The sequence below is a fragment of the Meles meles genome, chromosome 3 (assembly GCF_922984935.1).
Source record: "Meles meles chromosome 3, mMelMel3.1 paternal haplotype, whole genome shotgun sequence".
Lineage (NCBI taxonomy): Eukaryota > Metazoa > Chordata > Mammalia > Carnivora > Mustelidae > Meles > Meles meles.
In genome coordinates this window covers 154755700-154774681 of record NC_060068.1, presented here as the reverse complement: position 1 = coordinate 154774681, position 18982 = coordinate 154755700, and the positions used below count along the sequence as shown (strand labels likewise).

At 35.4% G+C, this 18982-nt stretch overlaps 1 protein-coding gene and 1 non-coding gene across 4 annotated transcripts in view; both read left to right on the top strand.

The window, feature by feature from the left end:
* The window catches only part of NIPBL (NIPBL cohesin loading factor), a 206270-nt gene extending 187507 nt beyond the window's left edge, over positions 1-18763 (top strand). For 2 of the 3 annotated variants that reach the window (XM_046000821.1, XM_046000823.1), the window contains 12 exons: positions 26-119; positions 956-1110; positions 1636-1726; positions 3266-3439; positions 3838-4028; positions 6813-6920; positions 7435-7635; positions 10717-10863; positions 12650-12924; positions 14279-14453; positions 16236-16424; positions 16987-18763. In XM_046000821.1, the coding sequence (XP_045856777.1) occupies positions 26-119; positions 956-1110; positions 1636-1726; positions 3266-3439; positions 3838-4028; positions 6813-6920; positions 7435-7635; positions 10717-10863; positions 12650-12924; positions 14279-14453; positions 16236-16424; positions 16987-17352 (2166 nt within the window). In that variant the 3' untranslated portion in view covers positions 17353-18763. Of the gene's footprint in view, positions 1-25; positions 120-955; positions 1111-1635; positions 1727-3265; positions 3440-3837; positions 4029-6812; positions 6921-7434; positions 7636-10716; positions 10864-12649; positions 12925-14278; positions 14454-16235; positions 16466-16986 lie in introns of all 3 variants that reach the window. The other variant, XM_046000822.1, reaches the window with a different exon arrangement.
* LOC123939413 lies at positions 1767-1909 on the top strand. Its single transcript, XR_006817841.1, has one exon. It is a non-coding gene; the product is annotated as a U4 spliceosomal RNA (small nuclear RNA).
* Positions 18764-18982: the final 219 nt, after the last annotated feature.

Sequence of the window (18982 nt, the reverse complement as noted above, 5' to 3'; positions counted from 1 at the left end):
CTGTAACATTTTCTTTATCTTTTAGGTGGTGCAACATTGTGTGAGCTGTCTTGGGGCAGTTGTAAATAAAGTGACACAAAATTTTAAATTTGTATGGGCCTGTTTCAATAGGTACTATGGTAAGTTTAGTGCCTGAGCTTTAAAATTATCCTTCCACATCCTGTACTATCTCCTTCTTAAAAACACATCTGATAGGGGCGCCTGAGTGGCTCAGTCAGTGTCTGCCTTCAGTTCAGATCCTTCTGCTCAGTGAGAAGCATGCTTCTCCCTCTCCCAGTCCCCCTGCTTGTGTTCCCTCTTTCCCTGTCTCTCTCTGTCAAGTAAATAAAATATTAAAATACTAAACACACACACACACACACACACACACACACACACACCTCTGATAAAGAGAGCATTAAGGGTTTTAAGAGATGTGATTGTCCTCTGGTCCATTCTCAGAAGCAATATTTTCTAGTATCTTTTGTATTTCCTTAAGAATTCAGTATAATTGGGGCGCCTGGGTGGCTCCGTGGATTGGGCCGCTGCCTTCGGCTCGGGTCATGATCTCGGGGTCCTGGGATCGAGCCCCGCGTCGGGCTCTCTGCTCCACAGGGAGCCTGCTTCCTCCTCTCTCTCTGCCTGCCTCTCTGCCTACTTGTGATCTCTCTCTCTGTCAAATAAATAAATAAATATTTTTTAAAAAAAAAAAGAATTCAGTATAATTACTTCAGGAATTTACCTCATATTAAATGTTGGTAGGTTTTTTGCCGTCTATGTAAAATAAAATTTAAATATCTTTTTTTTTCTTATATTAATTCATTTAGGCTGTAAGGTATGCCCTCATAATTCTAGATGTGTGTGATACTTAGAAACATTAGTAAAATTTAATTGTAACAACCTTGCAGTAATTATTTAAAGATAATAATTCAAGGATAAAGGGTTTCTTGTAAATAAATATTACTTATCTTAATAGGTGCCATTTCAAAATTAAAAAGTCAGCACCAGGAAGACCCAAATAACACCTCACTTCTAACAAACAAACCAGCACTTCTCAGATCCCTTTTCACTGTTGGAGCACTATGTCGGCATTTTGATTTTGATCTAGAAGATTTTAAAGGCAACAGTAAGGTAAAGATTCTAATATTAATTACTTAGTATGCTATAAAAAATAGGACTCTCTGACCCTGTGAACTGAAAATTACTAATGACCCAGGATAAAAGCAGCATTAGAGTAGTCTGGTTTAATGACAATTCTGAAGCAGTGCAACCCAAAACATGGTTCTCAGACTAGCCTCTGATCTACACAGTTTGTTACTGGTTTATAACAAGAAGCTCACACAAGCTCTGTCAGCTCTGTAACAGAAGACATGCTGGGTAAGCAGCTGACTTTATTTATTTATTTTTTTTTTTTTTAAATTTTCTCAGTGAAGGAACAGTCTGTTAATTTGTGTTCTTACACAAACTTCTTTATCACAGACTTTTAATTTCATGTTCTAAACTCTATGGATTTATAAATTTATGGATGATTTATTCCTTAGTAAAGTTTACATGTGGAAATTCTCACTGTTTGCTTTTAGGTTTTTTCCTTTATGGTTGAAAGCTGATTGAAGTTACTCTTCTTCATTTGCTTAAATGTGTTTTTTTCCCCCTTAGGTTAATATAAAGGATAAAGTACTTGAACTATTGATGTATTTTACAAAACATTCAGATGAAGAAGTACAAACAAAAGCCATCATTGGTCTAGGTAAGTTAAGTCTAAATTTCTTTACAGTTTCGGTTGTTTGAGCTTTGCGCAGTGGCAGTATCGTAGCCAATGAGGTTTATCCGAGGCGCGATTATTGCTAATTGAAAACAGTTTCGGTTGTTTGAGAGGTTGGACAAATTTTACAATGATGTGAATCTAAACTATTGTTTTATTTAAATATGTTTCTATTCACAGTAGGATTTGTTGTATAGAATATAGGACTAGGGGTTAAGACACCTGGGTTCCATTCTTGGCTCAGCCAGTGACTTTCTGGATGACCTTGAGCAAGTCATGTAACCTCTCTGTTCATCACAAAAACTTTATTTGGTAGCATTAACAAGTTTTAGAATTTAATATGCATGAGCAATTGTTTATATTAGTCTTTTGAACAAAAGTGAGTTATAAATTTTTGGTTACCTAAACCTCACTAAATACTTAACTGATTTCTTTAAATAAACTTAAATCTTAATATTCCTCCTTCATCCCCTTCCGAAAATTACATATAGCAAATCTACTAAAAATTCAGATATCACTTACTTTAGGGAGTTAAATTAGTACAGTGTTACCTTCAAGCCAGGTGTGTACCTTTTAATATTCAGTCTGGACATAAGTTATATGAAGTGGCAAAACTTAAAGTGTTAATTCAGAGAACAAATGGTGCAGATTTTAACTTGAAAAAGTAACACTTTGTAGAAAAGAGTGCCTTTAGACCAGTTAATAAATGACATCTTGCTTGGGCCATAATTATACTGTGTGACCTTGGATTAGTTATCTGATCACTCTATGCTTTGAGTTTAGTTTTTTGGCATCAGTAATACTTACTGTCATTAAGGATCTTCATTTTATCTTATATAAATAAGCATTTTGTATAAATAAGCATGAATAGTATTATTTTGCTGCTTATTAACTTATGGTTATAGGATTCATCATTGTGGCTTCATCATAATGCCATAAAAATATAGAAGGAAGATACTGTTAGCTCTAGTTTATTCTAGAATTATTCTGTTTCATCAAGTGGATAAATATATATTAATTTTTAATAATGCCAATGTAGTACTTTTCTGCTAGGGCTCCAAAAAATGTTTGCAGACTTTACCTCTTAAATCCTGAAAACATCCCTTTGAGGTAGGTGGGTGGTAAATATTATTGTCCCCATTTTACAGATGGAGAATTGAGGCACAGAGAGATTATGTGACTCACCCAAGGTCACACTACAAGTCAGTGGTGGACCAGGAATAGAACCCAAGACACCTGACTCCTAATCCACTCCCCTAGCCAATAGGCCCTGCTCCCTCCTCAAGGTTTCCTCTTGTGTGAAATTCTCCTTTGAAATGCAATTTCTTGTTTTTAATTCATGGGGAAAGAAGTACCTGCTCTAATACTTCTCTGGGTAAGGCCACTAGCATATATATTCTTCCAGTCATTTTAAGTTTTAATTTTTGAAATAAGGAACTCTTTATATAATTTATCAATATTTTCATTAAATATTATATTTAATTTTAATATGAATATATCAAGATATTTTTTCCCTCTCATTAGGATTTGCCTTTATTCAGCATCCAAGTCTAATGTTCGAGCAAGAGGTGAAAAATCTATATAATAACATTTTATCTGATAAGAACTCTTCAGTAAATTTAAAAATACAAGTGTTAAAAAATCTCCAAACCTACTTACAAGAAGAGGATACAAGGATGCAACAAGCAGATAGAGACTGTAAGTAAAAATTTATTTTTAAATTTCACAGTGTGGCAACAGTTAGAATACTCTCTATTTTGTAATCCAGATACCTGAATTTCCTTACCTAGTAAATGAAGACATTCTGTTAAAGAAGAATCTTAAGTCCATAGCTAGCCTTTAGGATATTTATAAACTCCCTAAAATAATTTTTAAAATTTAGTGTATGTGCAAACATTAACATTTTGCAGGAGGATAGAGATTATAGTTCTCCTCGGGTTCTCAAAGGTATCTCTGACAGAGATGTATACACACACAAAAGATTAATAGCCACTGAGCAAGAGCACTAGCTATAGTTTTTGTGCGTTTGGTTGTGGCCTAACTTGGTGTATTTCATAAAGGTAATATACATGTCCTTAATATGTTTACTTTTGTAGGGAAGAAAGTTGCAAAACAAGAAGATCTAAAAGAAATGGGTGACGTATCCTCAGGGATGAGTAGTTCCATCATGCAGCTTTACCTCAAACAGGTGCTGGAAGCATTTTTTCACACCCAGTCAAGTGTACGCCACTTTGCCCTGAATGTCATTGCATTGACCCTAAACCAAGGTCTCATTCATCCAGTTCAGGTAAGTGTGTTTTATAGTGGAGCACTTACTAAAAAAGCCAAATTTGTTATCATTTGATGACATTGTGATTAGAGAATAGATAGTAGTTCTTTTTTTTATCTTACTTGTTAAGTTTTTTTGTCCTAAATGCTTAAGAATCCATCTCCTAGGTTGTCATTACTATAAAATACCCTTCTATTCATAATTTTGTCTCTTCAACAGATTTCCAGTTTGTATTGGCAGAATATGAACTTGGAATCAATTTTCTAAGTAGGGATGATTTATTTTAATCTGTATTGGCTCTTATCCGTAAGAACCAATAGTCTGTAATGTCAGGAGAGTTAACTTGGGGTAAGAGTATTCTCTAACTGTTAAGCAGCGGGGTTTTAGTCCGTAGAGAAGTAAATTATATTACCTAAGTTCAGGTCCTTCATCTGTACATTGGAGGTAGTATCAACTACTAATACCTCAAAGCACTGAAGTGAGGACTAACTAACATAATAAAGACATGTCAGCGTCAATAAGGATTGGCACCTAATGCTGCAGTAATGTGTACACTGTCCATCTGACATGTTCAGGACAGTACTATAGGCTACAGAAGGGAATTTATTAAATAACCAAAAGCCTGTATCTTTTAAAATTTTTATTTTGGCTATTTGTTATAGAACTTTTCCTAAAACGTGCTATATGTGAATATGTTATGTTCTTCCCTATGTTCTGAAATAAAATACACTAATGAGTATTTAGCCAGTTCATGACCCAAGGTCATCATCATCAAGATCACATAATAAAATGTACGGTAATGTGTTGAGACTCTTGAATTTTTGAGATACTTAGGAATCTGCTGGTATTCTGAATGGCCTTAGTTGGTTGTGGTTTTTATTATTATCTTTGCTTTTTTAAACTTTTGTTTTAAATTTCAGACTTAAACAAAAATATTACAAGAGTGTACGGCGAACTCCCTTATATTCTCTTCACCTGTATTCATTCAGTATTAACATTTTGCTATATTTCCTTTATCTCTCTCTTCATACACACACATCTTTCTGAATCATTTGATAGTAATATTGTGATATCACTGTAACTGTTTGTCTCTGAACACTTCAGCGTATATATATTTTTTAAGAATAGGGACATTTACAAAATCATAATGCAGGGGCGCCTCGGTGGCTCAGTGGGTTAAAGCCTCTGCCTTTGGCTCAGGTCATGATCTCAGGGTCCTAGGATCGAGCCCTGCATCGGGCTTTCTGCTCAGCGGGGAACTTGCATTCCTCTCTCTCTCTCCCTCTCTCTGCCTGCCTCTGCCTGCTTGTGATCTCTGTCTGTTAAATAAATAAACTCTTTTAAAAAAAATCATAATGGAGTCATCAGATTCAGGAAATATAACATTGATGCAATCTTATCTAATAATAGTCCATTTTCAGATTTTGCCAGTAAAAGCTTTTATTTTTTGTGTATTTGAGTGAGAGAGAGAGAATGCAAGCCAGGGCAGGAGGAGAAGGGGAGGGAGAAGAAGAGGGAAAGAATCTGAAGCAGACTCATCACTGAGCATGGAGCTCATGCAGGGCTCAGTCTCATGACCCTAAGATCATGACCCAAGCTGAAACCAAAAGACGGATGCCTAACCGATTGAGCCACCCAGGTGCCCCAAGTCAGTAATACTCTTTATGGACCTACTCCCCCTGATTCAGGATTTAATCCATGATCATCCTTTAAAGCTAGTGCTGTGCTTTTATTTATTTATTTTTAAGCTGTTTGTTGTTTTCAGGTCTTACCACTGGTTCAGATTCTTTGAACATAGTATGGGTATTTTTGACTTTAGAAATCCAGTGGAGGGGCACCTGGGTGGCTCAGTGGGTTAAAGCCTCTGCTTTCAGCTCAGGTCATGATCCCAGGATCCTGGGATCGAGCCCCGCATCGGGCTCTCTGCTCAGCAGGGAGCCTGCTTCCTTCTCTCGCTCTCTCTGCTTGCCTCTCTGCCTACTTGTGATCTCTATCTGTCAAATAAAATAAATAAAATCTTTAAAAAAAAAAAAAAAGAGATCCAGTGGATTTGGCTGTTTACAAAACAGTAGCTGTCAGACTGACTGATCATTAAAGCCCTATATAAAGTCAGTACTGTGGAAGAATTTTTATTTTCCTAATTTTGAAATATGGAAGACAAGTTACTTTGTGTCCTGTGTTATCCTTACATACCAAATTCAGTCAAGCTTGAAAAGGTATTGGATTATATATTTGTATTATATGTCATAATCTTAAGTGAATAATCATAGTGTAGAGCTCTTTATGTTTAAAGAAACTTTGCTTCACACTGAAATTGTTTCAGTTTCACCACATCAGTATTTTTGCTGGTACTTCATTGCTCTTTTTTTTTCCTTTAAGATAAATCTAAGGGAAGATGAATATTTTTTTTTAAAGAATTTATTTCACAGTCAGATCACAAGTAGGCAGAGAGGCAGGCGGAGGGAGGTGGGGGTGGGGGAGGCAGGCTTCCCACTGAGCAGAGAGCCCCATGCGGGGCTTGATCCCAGGACCCTGGATCATGACCTGAGCTGAAGGCAGAGGCTGTTAACCCACTGAGCCACCCAGGTGCCCCAAGATGAATCATTTTTAAAAGAGCACTAAGATATGACATTTATTGGAAGGCCTGTAAAGCTAAATATATATATATCCCAGTATATAGCGAGTTTTATATATGTCATGATCATACAGAGCTTTTACTACTGTGATGTCTTACAAATCCTCTCATTCACTTATTTATTGTTGATTGATTTGCACTGAAGAATACCTTTATTTTTATTTTAGTGTGTACCATATTTAATTGCTATGGGAACGGACCCGGAACCAGCTATGAGGAACAAGGCTGATCAGCAGCTTGTGGAAATAGACAAAAAATATGCTGGATTCATTCATGTATGTGTTTTTAAATTATATCCCCTAAACTTAAATGTCTTTCTTTGGTATACCATTACCTTGATAAATGTCCTGTCCATATTCATATTAGAATAAAACCTTTTGCATACTATTTACTTCCAAACATGCAACTAAGTTTGTCACCCAAGGTGTTTGTTTAAGACTAACTCTTAAGATTGAGCTAGAGGTGACTGGACTAGAAATAAGGATGCATGGGTTCTAGTCCCTACTGTGTGAAGTTGGCAGTAATGGCTCTTCTGGTTCTTGATATTTTTTTCTTACATAAAACACGGGGGTTGCAATAGGTAATCTCTGATATTCCTTCTGCCACTTGAGTTCCATGATTTTATTTTATTTTATTTTATTTTATTTTATTTTATTTTATTTTATTTTATTATTTTAAATAAGAAAGCCAAACAGTGGAGTTAACGTCTGGCTATAATGCTCAAAGCATATTTTTAATTTGACTCTTAATTAATTTCCATGTCAAAAATGAGGGTTTTATTGATTTCAGATGAAAGCAGTGGCTGGTATGAAGATGTCTTACCAGGTACAACAGGCAATCAACACATGCCTAAAAGATCCTGTAAGGGGTTTCAGACAAGATGAGTCCTCTAGTGCTTTGTGTTCACACCTTTACTCCATGATCCGTGGAAACCGCCAGCACAGACGGGCCTTTCTGATTTCTTTACTCAACCTCTTTGATGACACAGCTGTAAGCATAAAAACTTAATATTTTAAGAAAATAAATGTTCTATAAATTTTATGCCTAAAGTAGTCACCATTTTGAAAATATTATCATTTTAGTAAATAATAATGAATATATTAAATATATGTTTCTTTACGTCTCCTGTAGTAATTATAAGGTATATAGTCAAATTGGGAGGGGAAATTTTGCATGAGTACAAATACATTGAGGGATAAAATATAATTGTGTCTCCATACTGAATGTCTTATAAACTTTGATAATAGTTCCTTTAAGCATAACTTTCAATCACTAAACTATCACTTGGGAGCGGGGGATAGGTTGCTTCACTAAATAAGGTGAAATTGCACTTAACTTCTGTCACGCCCAAATATTGTTAGAATAACTGTTGTAGGTTTTTGGCGGCTGAGATCCTAATTTGTTCAACTTAACTTCCTTAATGAAGAGCCCACTTTTGTGTAATTACAGTTTTGATCCTTTGGGTTATTGTACAAGTTACATTGGCCAGGTCCATAAGCCGAGAAAATAGAACAACCTGTTCTTTAAGCTTATCTCTTAATTTATTCATTTATTTTACATAAATATTTATTCAGCACCTGCCATGTGTGGTAGTCATCGTGCTAAGAGGTGAAGATAAAATAGTAGATGGAACAGATGTAGTATCTGCCCACATAGAGCTCACCAGTTAACCTATGTGTGTGTAAAGTTTTGAAAAGAACAAAAGGAGGGTTGTGGGGTTTTATTGTGTTTTAATCACTTAAAGGTTGACTTTGTTATTATCCCCAAACCAGAATTTTTTTAAATAAAACAAAATTTAAATTGCCAGAATATAGATACTTTACTAGACCTCTTCTTTTTAAGTGCTACATGAAATTTTTTTGTACGTGATCTAGCAAATAAATTTATAAGCATCTATTTCAGAAATAATTGAAATATAATTTAATCATCATCATCACCACCATCATCATCATATCATCATCAGTATTAAGTTTTCATTGTGTAGAGGGGCATCATCATGCTAGGAGTGGAAATGGTATGATATAGTAGTCTTCCCCTCACTGATCTTACCTCCCTCCAATTGTGGTGATCGAACACAATATAAAGGAAGTAAATATGTTAAGGTTGATATAGTCTACGTGCCAGGTGGTTTGTACTGTTGATGCTGCTCTAGTCCTTATCTCGTCTCCTGAGCTTCATTCCTGTGTGGTTTCATTGTCCTGCTCTCTGTCATTAGCTCAGTATTCTGTCACCCCGGCATGCGCAGTGCTAAGCTGATAATTCAGCTGTCATAACGCAGTGCTGTCTCCTGACTAGTCCTAATAAAGGATGTCAGAGGAGGAACAAATCACTGAAGGCCTGGGAGGTTAAATGAGATAGATCCACTGCTTAAGCCAGGGGTAAAAAGATAATAAAGGTACAAAGATAAGAATGTGTGGAAAATAACAAATAGATTATTATTTGACTGGAGCAGAAAGGTCATAATGAGGCATGGTTTATGGAGGATTTTGTAGACAGTGAAAAACCAAAAAAAAAAAACATTTAAATAAAGTGAAGAGGACAGATGCCAAAGAGCATTTCAGGAACATGGATTTTTTTTTTTAGCATTGTGTTCACACTGGAGACAACAAGGGATTGATCGATTATGATGACAGTAGGAAAGGAAAGAAGTGTTGTGAAGAAGTAATAAATAAGGCTGTGTGAGGATTGTTGAAAAGGAGTTGAGAAGGACATAGAGGATTAGTCAAAGAGGTAGGAAGAGAAAACTAAGGAGGAAGAAAATTGCAGGAAGGAAAGGGTGGACACAGTAGTGTCTAGTATACTCAGAAGTCGAGGAGAATAAGATATTTAAAAAAAAGAAATGGGGCGAGATTAGATGGCAGCCATCAAAGAGTGAGGGATACAAGCTCGACTGTGACTGAAGAGTGGTGAGGAAGACATGGCAGGAGCAGCTCTAGAGTATTCTTTTAAGAAATTTGATTTTTTAAAGGAATGAGCAATATAGGACTTTTTGTGACCAAAGTTGAAGAATTTCAGAGTTTTAAAAAGGTTTATTCAGAGTAGTCCTGAACATTTTCAGTTTTAGGAGAAAAAATACGTTTAAAAATTAGTGTTAAAACTCATAGACAAGGTGGAGTCCTATGTCTGCATTTCCCCAATTTTAACACATAGGAATTGATACATATTTTAAAAACAAAAAGTAGGGTGTTAGCAAATTTATTGCATTTGTCCTTTGGGATTTTGTTGTTGCTGATGCCACAGTTGGGTTTTGGATTGTTTGCATGGCAGGATAGGTGAGATAGCAGGAGGGAGTGTGTTTTGACTGCTGTATTTTCTCTTTCCCTTTTTTTTTTTTTTCCCTAAGCTGTGTTTTAAAGGAATTTAAATTTTAATGTTCATTTCTGTTTATATTCGTTCTATCTGAAATGCGTAAAGTCTCTATTCTTTTTAAAGCAAACAACTAGTAGTAACCATAACTTTTGCCTTAAATTTTGCCTCCCTCAGAGTTTTTATCTTGTGAGACTATGGTATGGCCCTGTCAGAATGACTGATACTGGATATGTAGGAAATGGACAAATGTTTTTGAATACATGAACTTTGATTTTTTTTAACCCACATGTTAGTACTATGATTACCGCTTATTTTTGAGGGCAGAATAGTAACTGTGTGTAACTGATCTCCATATGGGTTAAACTCTTAGAAGCACAATGACAAATCATTATGAATTCATATGTATACTTTCTGATGTGGTATGGATTTATCATAAAAATTCCATATACTTTATAAGAATACTGCAGGGAATTCCACTTGGGTGCACAGAAAAATTTCACCTTCCCTTCTTGAGGTCCATGGTATAAGTCATTATGAAATCTCTTTAAATGGGTATAAGATTATTTTATAAAATCCAATTCTGTGCCCCCTCATCCCTTTTTCTTACCTCCCTGCCCTGCTCTCTCCCTCCCTCCCCTACCCTTCTCTTTCTGAAACATTGACTGAGGTGAAAGTGCCCTCTAATACTTTTTCTAAAAAGGCTTTTTGGATGGATTTCTAGATTATCCACTAAACATGTGTACCTTTTTTTAAAATTTACAGAAAACAGAAGTGAATATGCTCTTGTATATAGCAGACAATCTAGCCTGTTTTCCATACCAGACACAGGAAGAGCCGTTGTTTATAATGCATCATATAGACATTACACTCTCAGTTTCTGGTAGTAACCTACTGCAGTCATTCAAGGAGGTAAGTTACACACATTACTATTCTTAATGCATCTGTCAAAGTGCAGGCATGCTATTCTCACTATTTTGTTTCCATTGTTCTTTTTTTTTTTTTTTCTTTTCACAGGTAAAGTCTTTCTAAATGAATTTATTAAAATCGGGGCAGTGCTTGAATTGGGGAGAAGAAGTGGGTTGCCATTTCATTTCTATTAAGAAAGACCTAAAACCATTCCATTCCAGATCATTTAAGTGGAAATACACACACACACACACACACACACACACACACATACACATATATTTATAGTATATAAATATATATTGTTCTTTTGGTAAGCCATCCCACTTCTTTTTTTCTCTTACTTTAAGCACTGATCTTAAGTGTTTGGTGTCCATTCATATATTCATTTAAACCCCATTTTAAAGCACCTTGCTATTCTAGAAGTCTGGTAATGCTGTAGATCACAATAGTATACTTGGAGAGATATAAATAGATACCTTACTTATAAGGAAAAACAAAATGTATAATACTATTGATCTCCTATCCCTGAACACTAGTGTCATAACGGAACTGGCGTATTGTGTGCCCAAAATCATCACCCAGTTTTCTCCGTATGTCTTCTCTTATGATTCATAGGAGGAAATGTAATTGGTTTCATTGTAACAGCACCCGGTATAACATTTGAACACCTAGTAGCACTCAGTTAATTATTTAAAAATTAATTGGAATATTTTTGTGTGCCGGATGATACAAGTAGATCTCATTTTACAAAATTGTTTTGCTCAGAGCTCCCCCTGATCACAGTAGTAAATCAGGGAAGTTATTATAATACCCAAGGGTTGGAATTATAGAGGTAACTAAACCCTTGCTGCTTAAAGTCTAAACCCTTGCTGCTTAAAGTGTGCACCAAGACCCAGCAGCACTGGCCTCACTTGAGATCTTGTTAGAACTAGCAGAACCTCAGGTCCCACTTTAGACCTGCTGAAATAGTCTGCATTTTTAACAGAATTCCTAGGTGCCCCTTAAAGTTTGAGAAGTTAATAATTTCCCAGAAACTTTAGTCATCATATTTTTATTTTACTTCACTTACTGTTGTGAATATACTTGTAAATGTTTCTCCAGTTTTATTTCTTCTTAAACCTAATAATTGCTTTGTAATCTGGTCTTTTCCCCTCTCTTAAATCCAGCTGGCTTTCTTTTTAAGAGCTAACAGTTTCATAAAGTAAAAAAAAAAAAAAAAGGTACACGGAATTTAACTAATTTAAGAAAAGTTGCATATATTGAGAAGTTCTTAAAAGGGAAAGTTTGATAGAAGTTGGGGTGTTCAAGCCTGTTATATTCTCTTTGTTAAATTACATGTAGCACTGTTTTTTTAAATAATGAGTATGCGTAACGTGGGGCTCAAACTCATGACCCTGAGATCAAGAGTCACACACTCTACTGACTGAGCCAGCCAGGTGCTTAAATTAAGCGCCCTTACTTAAATTATAATTAGTGTTTTTCCTCTAGTGGTTTACCTGTACCAAATCGATACTTTTATAACTAACTTATATTTCATCTCTATCCTATAACAAAATTGTTTCCCTTCGATATTTGAGAAGAGCTTTTGGGGAGGGGGCATCAGAGCAATGGATTATATAGATTATATATGACTTTGTTTAGTCTTGGAACCTAATTGTTGTTCATGGAAAGTCAGAAGGTTTCAATATATAAAATATTAATTTAGAGATGCTTTTTGATGATTATGAATAGAGCACAATTATTTATTAGTGGTATTTTGTTACTGTTTTCCCTTTTTTTTCCCCAGTCAATGGTAAAAGACAAAAGGAAAGAGAAAAAATCATCACCTAGTAAGGAAAATGAGTCAAGTGAGAGTGAAGAAGAAGTTTCCAGGCCTCGGAAGTCACGAAAACGTGTAGATTCAGATTCAGATTCAGATTCAGAAGATGATATAAATTCAGTGATGAAATGTTTGCCAGAAAATTCAGCTCCTTTAATTGAATTTGCAAATGTCTCCCAGGGTATTTTATTGCTTCTGATGTTAAAACAACATTTGAAGAATCTCTGTGGATTTTCTGATAGGTAAGGTTATATAACCAGTGAGAGAAAAAAACTTTACCCTGTTCAAATTATAAAGAAATATGAAACCCAGTAGTTTTGTGTGTGTGTGTGTGTGTGTGTAATCTTTTTTTTCCCTCACCATAGCACATACCCTCCCCCATGTCCATCACCCAGCCACCCCATCCCTCCCACCCTCTCCCCTCTAGCAATGAAACACAGTTTTGATTGCATGTTTACTTTCATATTTAAAATGTCCCTTTTAAAAGAAGTTTGTTCCTTATTGTTGCTGTATAATATTTTGTTATGTAATATACCACAATTTTAAGAGAGGCAAAACATTCACTAGTTGCATTGTAAGTGAAAGGACTTACTTTGGTTTCCTTAAATAGATCTTACTAGAAAACTAGGCTAATCTTAAAATAGGTTGCAAATTTAAGTTTTTAAAGAGCTATGAATCAAGAATAGATGCAGACCAACTAGACTGAGCTCCAAGAGAACCCAAATGGGGTCTTTAATGTACTCTGTAAAGTAAGAGATGGGGAAGTGCTGATTGTTGTGAAAGCCCTATAAGTTTACCCATGATTAGTGACTATAGGTATCTCTTTTTCTGCCTATACCCGTGAAACTTTGGTCATTTTTCATATTCATGGAAACCTTTACTAAGAATCACAAAGTCATATGTTCTTAGGTGATGAAACAGAGTAAAGTAGATTTGGTAGAAATTCTCTGGCAAACTAGAAAGAGAATGTTTTATTTAAGGGGCTCAGGTATTACTCAGACATTCGTCAGTTTGTTACCATGGAAAAAGGTGGGCATGATTTGGCCAGGAGCTTCTACTTTTTCAAGAGAAGCTAGATAATCCAGGTTTTTATGATAAATACCTTGATGTTAAATGTTGGCAACTAGTTCAAAATAATGTAAAACCCTGTAGGGTCTTGGAGCAGTGCTAGAGAGTTGAGAAGATTTTTAAGCCAGAGTTATTAATAATATGAAACAGGTTTGTAAACATTCTGGCTGCTGTGTAGAGGATGAATAGTTGGAGGGTAAGAAAGTAGGAGGTAAACCAGTATTTATATTGAAACTGTTCTACAGTCATGATCATGGTATTCAAAAACAGACTTGAGAAATTACTTACATTTAAATGATCCCTGTATTCAAGACAAATACTGTTGGAAACAAGGCGTTATTATTCTTTTTAATCTTTGCCTTTATGTCTTTACGTCCCTTTTTAAAATTATTTTTGTGTAGAAGTTCACTGGTTGAAATCTCTGTGACAAAAAGTTTAATTATTAGTAAGTGACATTTAACTACAATCACTTTAAATATAAATGCCTGAAAAAATTTTAAAGTCAATGACTGTGTTTTCCCAAAACAGTAAAATTCAGAAATACTCTCCATCTGAATCTGCGAAAGTGTATGATAAGGCAATAAACCGAAAAACAGGAGTTCATTTTCATCCCAAACAAACACTGGACTTCCTGCGGAGTGATATGGCTAATTCCAAAATCACTGAAGATGTGAAGAGGAGTATAGTAAAACAGTATCTGGACGTGAGTAGTAAAACCAAAGTATATTTTCTAATAATACTTTTTTGAAAATTAAATTCTTTGGGTGGAGATAGCTCCACTCCCTCCCTTACATGGAAGCCTCATGCAATATCAGGATTATTTTTCTCTGTGTGGTTTTAACGAGGTATTTGAAGCCTGCCTGCCTTTCCCACTTCACCCATTGCATCGTATTTTGTCTTCGAAAACGCTGGTCCACCACTCACATTATTTTAGTGAGAATGAGATTCTATAGGCAAGTTTCAGGGAAGAGCCATGCCCACATATGTATTTCTTTTTAATTCAGTAGATTACATGGTTTATAGTTCCTAAAAGCAAAAATCAGGAAAAGTCATCCTCCTGCACTCCTCAGCCGTTCTGTTGCTCTCCTTCCTGGCAACCAGTGTTCCTGCTTTTTCATGTGTTCTTACAGAAGTGTAATACAGGCTTATATACTTGTATGCGTCCTCCATAAATACTCAGTTAGCAGGCATGTGAGAGCATGTGTATGTAAAACATGCTTTTTAAATATCTTTAAGAATAGGCAAATGCCTAGAGACAGAAAATGGAAAAGGATACCAGGGACCCCAGGGGGGTAGGAAGGAATGAGGAGCTGTTGTTTTAATAGGTACAGAATGAGTTTCTGTTCAGAATGAAAAAAGTTCTGGAAATGATGGTGATAATGATTACACAACATTGTGAATATACTTAATGGCAATGAATTGAACACTTTAAAATCACTAGAATGGTAAGTTTTATGTATACTTTAACACAGGAAAGCTTGATGTTTAAAAACATGGGGTTGAGATTGTCCCTAAAAAATAAAAATAATTTTTTAATTTTAATCTACTTAAAGCAACGAGCTGAACATAATTAGTAATATTTTTGACCAAGAATGAAACTTACACAGGGACACTTTGGTGTCCCAGTGGGTTAAGTGTCTGACTTTTGGTTACAGCTCCTATTGTCACCTCCGTATCAGAAGATAGAGCCCCACTTAGCATTCTGCGCCCTGCTTAGTGGAAGTCTGCTTCCCCTTTCCCTCCCTTCCTCCCCCTTCCCTCCCATTCCTTATTCACACACTGTCTCTCTCTCCCTCTCTCCCTCCCTCTCTGTCTTCTTGTTCTCTAAAAATAATTTTTTTAAGCGACAAAACCTACGAAGTGCTTTTCGTATTATTCATTGACTGCAAACCTTACACTCTAAAGCTGAAAATTATTTTAGTTCTCTTTTTAAATTCTTTAACATCCTTTTCTTCCTCTTGTATCTTCTTATTTTAGCAGAGGGCAAAAGGGGTAAAGAACTTGAAAGATGTCTATCAGTAATTAATTATTAATCATCTGGTTACTTGGTAACTTGGACCAGGGTCAGCAAACTCCAGCTTATGGGCCAAACTTGGCCCCCGCTGATTGTTTTGTTTGTTTGTTTGTTTAATTTTATTTTTTCCCCACTGCCCTTTTAAATAAAGTGTATTGAAATAGCCATGCCCATTCGCTTAGGTATTGTCTCTAGTTGCTTTCACACTACGATGGTAGAGTTATGTAGTAATGACAGAGACCATATGGCCTGCAAAGCCAGAAATATTTACTATCTGGCACTTTATAAAAAATATTTGCCAGGCCCTGTCTTGGACAATAGCTAAAATCTATTCAGCTACTAAACTAGAACCCACACACAACTACTGCCTAGAAAAGATTTAGGAAAAAATTAAATAGGAAATATTTAAGGACTTAACAGTCTTCTTTAAGATTATTTACTAAACTCTAAATTCATATCTAATTTTTGTAGTTCAAACTTCTCATGGAACATCTGGACCCTGATGAAGAGGAAGAAGAAGGGGAGGTGTCAGCTAGTACAAATGCTCGGAACAAAGCAATTACCTCGCTGCTTGGAGGAGGCAGCCCTAAAAATAATGCAGCAGCAGAGACAGAAGATGATGAAAGTGATGGGGAGGATAGAGGAGGAGGCACTTCAGGGGTGAGGCGGAGGAGGAGTCAACGTATTTCGCAGCGTATTACGTAAAATGATTTTTATGTGCTTATATATGTCAGTCTATTAAATGTACACCAAGTAATGTAATACTTATGAGAGAAAACATTTTGTAGATAGAGATTCTCTACTTAACCATTTATACATCCTTTTGTAGAAAGTTTAACATAAAAGACAATAAAAAAGAAAAAAACAGAAATGAGACTTATCCAGCATAAAGGGTTATTAATTTTTCTTTGGATTGTATTCACGTGTGTTATCCTTTTTTATTGTTGCTAAGTTTTATGTAGCTTTATGGTTCATATGTATATATAATTTTATATATCAATAAGAGTAAAGACACGGGTACAAATTAAGAGTTATATGGTTTTACAAGTATATGTTAACCCCTTGGCGCTGGCGGTCACGGTGCGTCTCATTGCCGGCAATGGAAGTGTGCTGGGAAATCCCAACTCCCGGCGTCAAGGGATTAAAAGCAATAAAAACAAAAATTTCACTAAAATTCTTTTGTGTAACACTTCGTCTTTTTTCCCTCCTCCCAATGTTTTAGTCATTGAGAAGGTCAAAACGAAATTCAGACTCTACGGAGTTGGCAGCACAGATGAATGAAAGTGTTGACGTCATGGATGTCATCGCTATTTGCTGTCCAAAGTACAAAGATCGACCACAAATTGCAAGAGTAGTACAGAAAACCAGCAATGGCTTCAGTGTTCAGTGGATGGCAGGCTCCTACAGTGGCTCCTGGACTGAGGCTAAGCGCCGTGATGGCCGCAAACTGGTGCCTTGGGTAGACACTATTAAAGAGTCAGACATTATTTACAAAAAAATTGCTCTAACGAGTGCTAATAAGCTGACTAATAAAGTTGTTCAGACTTTACGATCCCTATATGCCGCCAAGGATGGGACTTCCAGCTAATGAATTTGTACATGCAGCCAAATTTACAGGAATTTTTTTAAAAGGCAGAAAAACTTGAAATATCAACATTCTGGCAAAAAAAAAAAATCAGTTTTATGAAGAGTAAGAATGGAACCTGGGATGCAGGAACAAAAGAAGGAAATGTTGGGCAAACATTTTTGTGGGAGCTCCCTTCGCTGTTGTGCAGCAGAAACAGATTCTCAGTTCATTTTTACTCCCACTGTATTATAGTTTAACAAAAATTGTTTATATCTTGGAAAAAAAACTTTCTGTTTAAAAAATAAACAAGTGAATGTTGGAAATTAGTCTGTTAATGTTCTTAATAAAGTGTTCTTGGAGTTTAACCTAGCAGCGGATGGCTTTCTTTAGCTTAGCCCAGTTTCCAGGGAAGCATTGTTTTTTCCAGGCTGTAAAATGGCAGAATCTCCTGGATATATAATTTATTCTGTTGAAAAAAAAAAAAGCATGCAGTATCTATGACCTATCTGCAGAAGGAGTTTTTGTAAATGTAGATTTTGATGTATTAGGTCACCCTGAAAACAATACAAGAAAAGGGATCCCCAGGCAATCTGGTGGAGCGAATACTGCAATAAATTTTTTTACTTCTCTTTGTTACTTGTCTGTTTCCATTTGAATTTCTTATTGTAAAGATCTGTTTAAATCCATTTATATTATTTTGCAGTCTTTTATGTAAAATTTATTATATCACTGGTTTTCAAAGCAAAACATAAAGTATTGTTTATACAGTTTGTATAGGCTGACTTCTGAATAATTGGTATCTATTATTTTCATTCCCATAAGAGGGTGTAAACAATTAACTCCAGGGTTTTATTGTATCCTGCAATATTTAGTATTAACTATATATGATTTAGCACTGTGCCAAACACATTTTCAAGAGTACATTTTGATATAAAAAGAAACTATAGTTTATTCCTTGTATGCTTCAATTTCTTTCTAGTGATGTCATGATGGTAATATTTATTTTTTAAACCTCGGGAAAAGGTAACAATCATGCTATTTTGGGAAACTAGCATTTCTCTTAGTTAAAATTATGCCGTGTATTATTTTAGAGATAGAGTTGAGTATGACACTTCGTAATTACATTGCATTTTTCACAAGTTATTTTTTAATGCGGAAAAAGGAGTAATTTTACTAGTTGAGATGTTTATCCATTTTCTATTCTAAACATTTTATACCTCGTTGGGGAGCGGTTTGTTACTACAAATGGGGAGAGTTGGGTATTTAATCATTTGATCTGCTTAGTTGATGCTCAGAAATAGTAATGCCTAAAATTACAGGGGAGAAGGTCTGTTTGAAATTTAAGTCTTTAAACAATGTGTACTTATTTTCAAGTTCATTTTTAAAAGTTGACCTCTTTAGAATGTTAAGTTTTATGAAATTGGCCAATAAATGAAAATACTCAATTTGTGAGGAAGAGTGACATTGCCACAAAATACCTTTTTGTGAACACCTATTAAACCACAATGAAAATAACTTTTCAGGATCTATTTCCTATGTGGAATTCTTTCAGAACATTTTCTTGAAGGAAATGTTTTCCCACTCTTCTTTTTTCTGCTTAGTTGCCTGTTTCCTCTTCCTTTTTACTGTGAACTCTGTAGAACTAAACTAA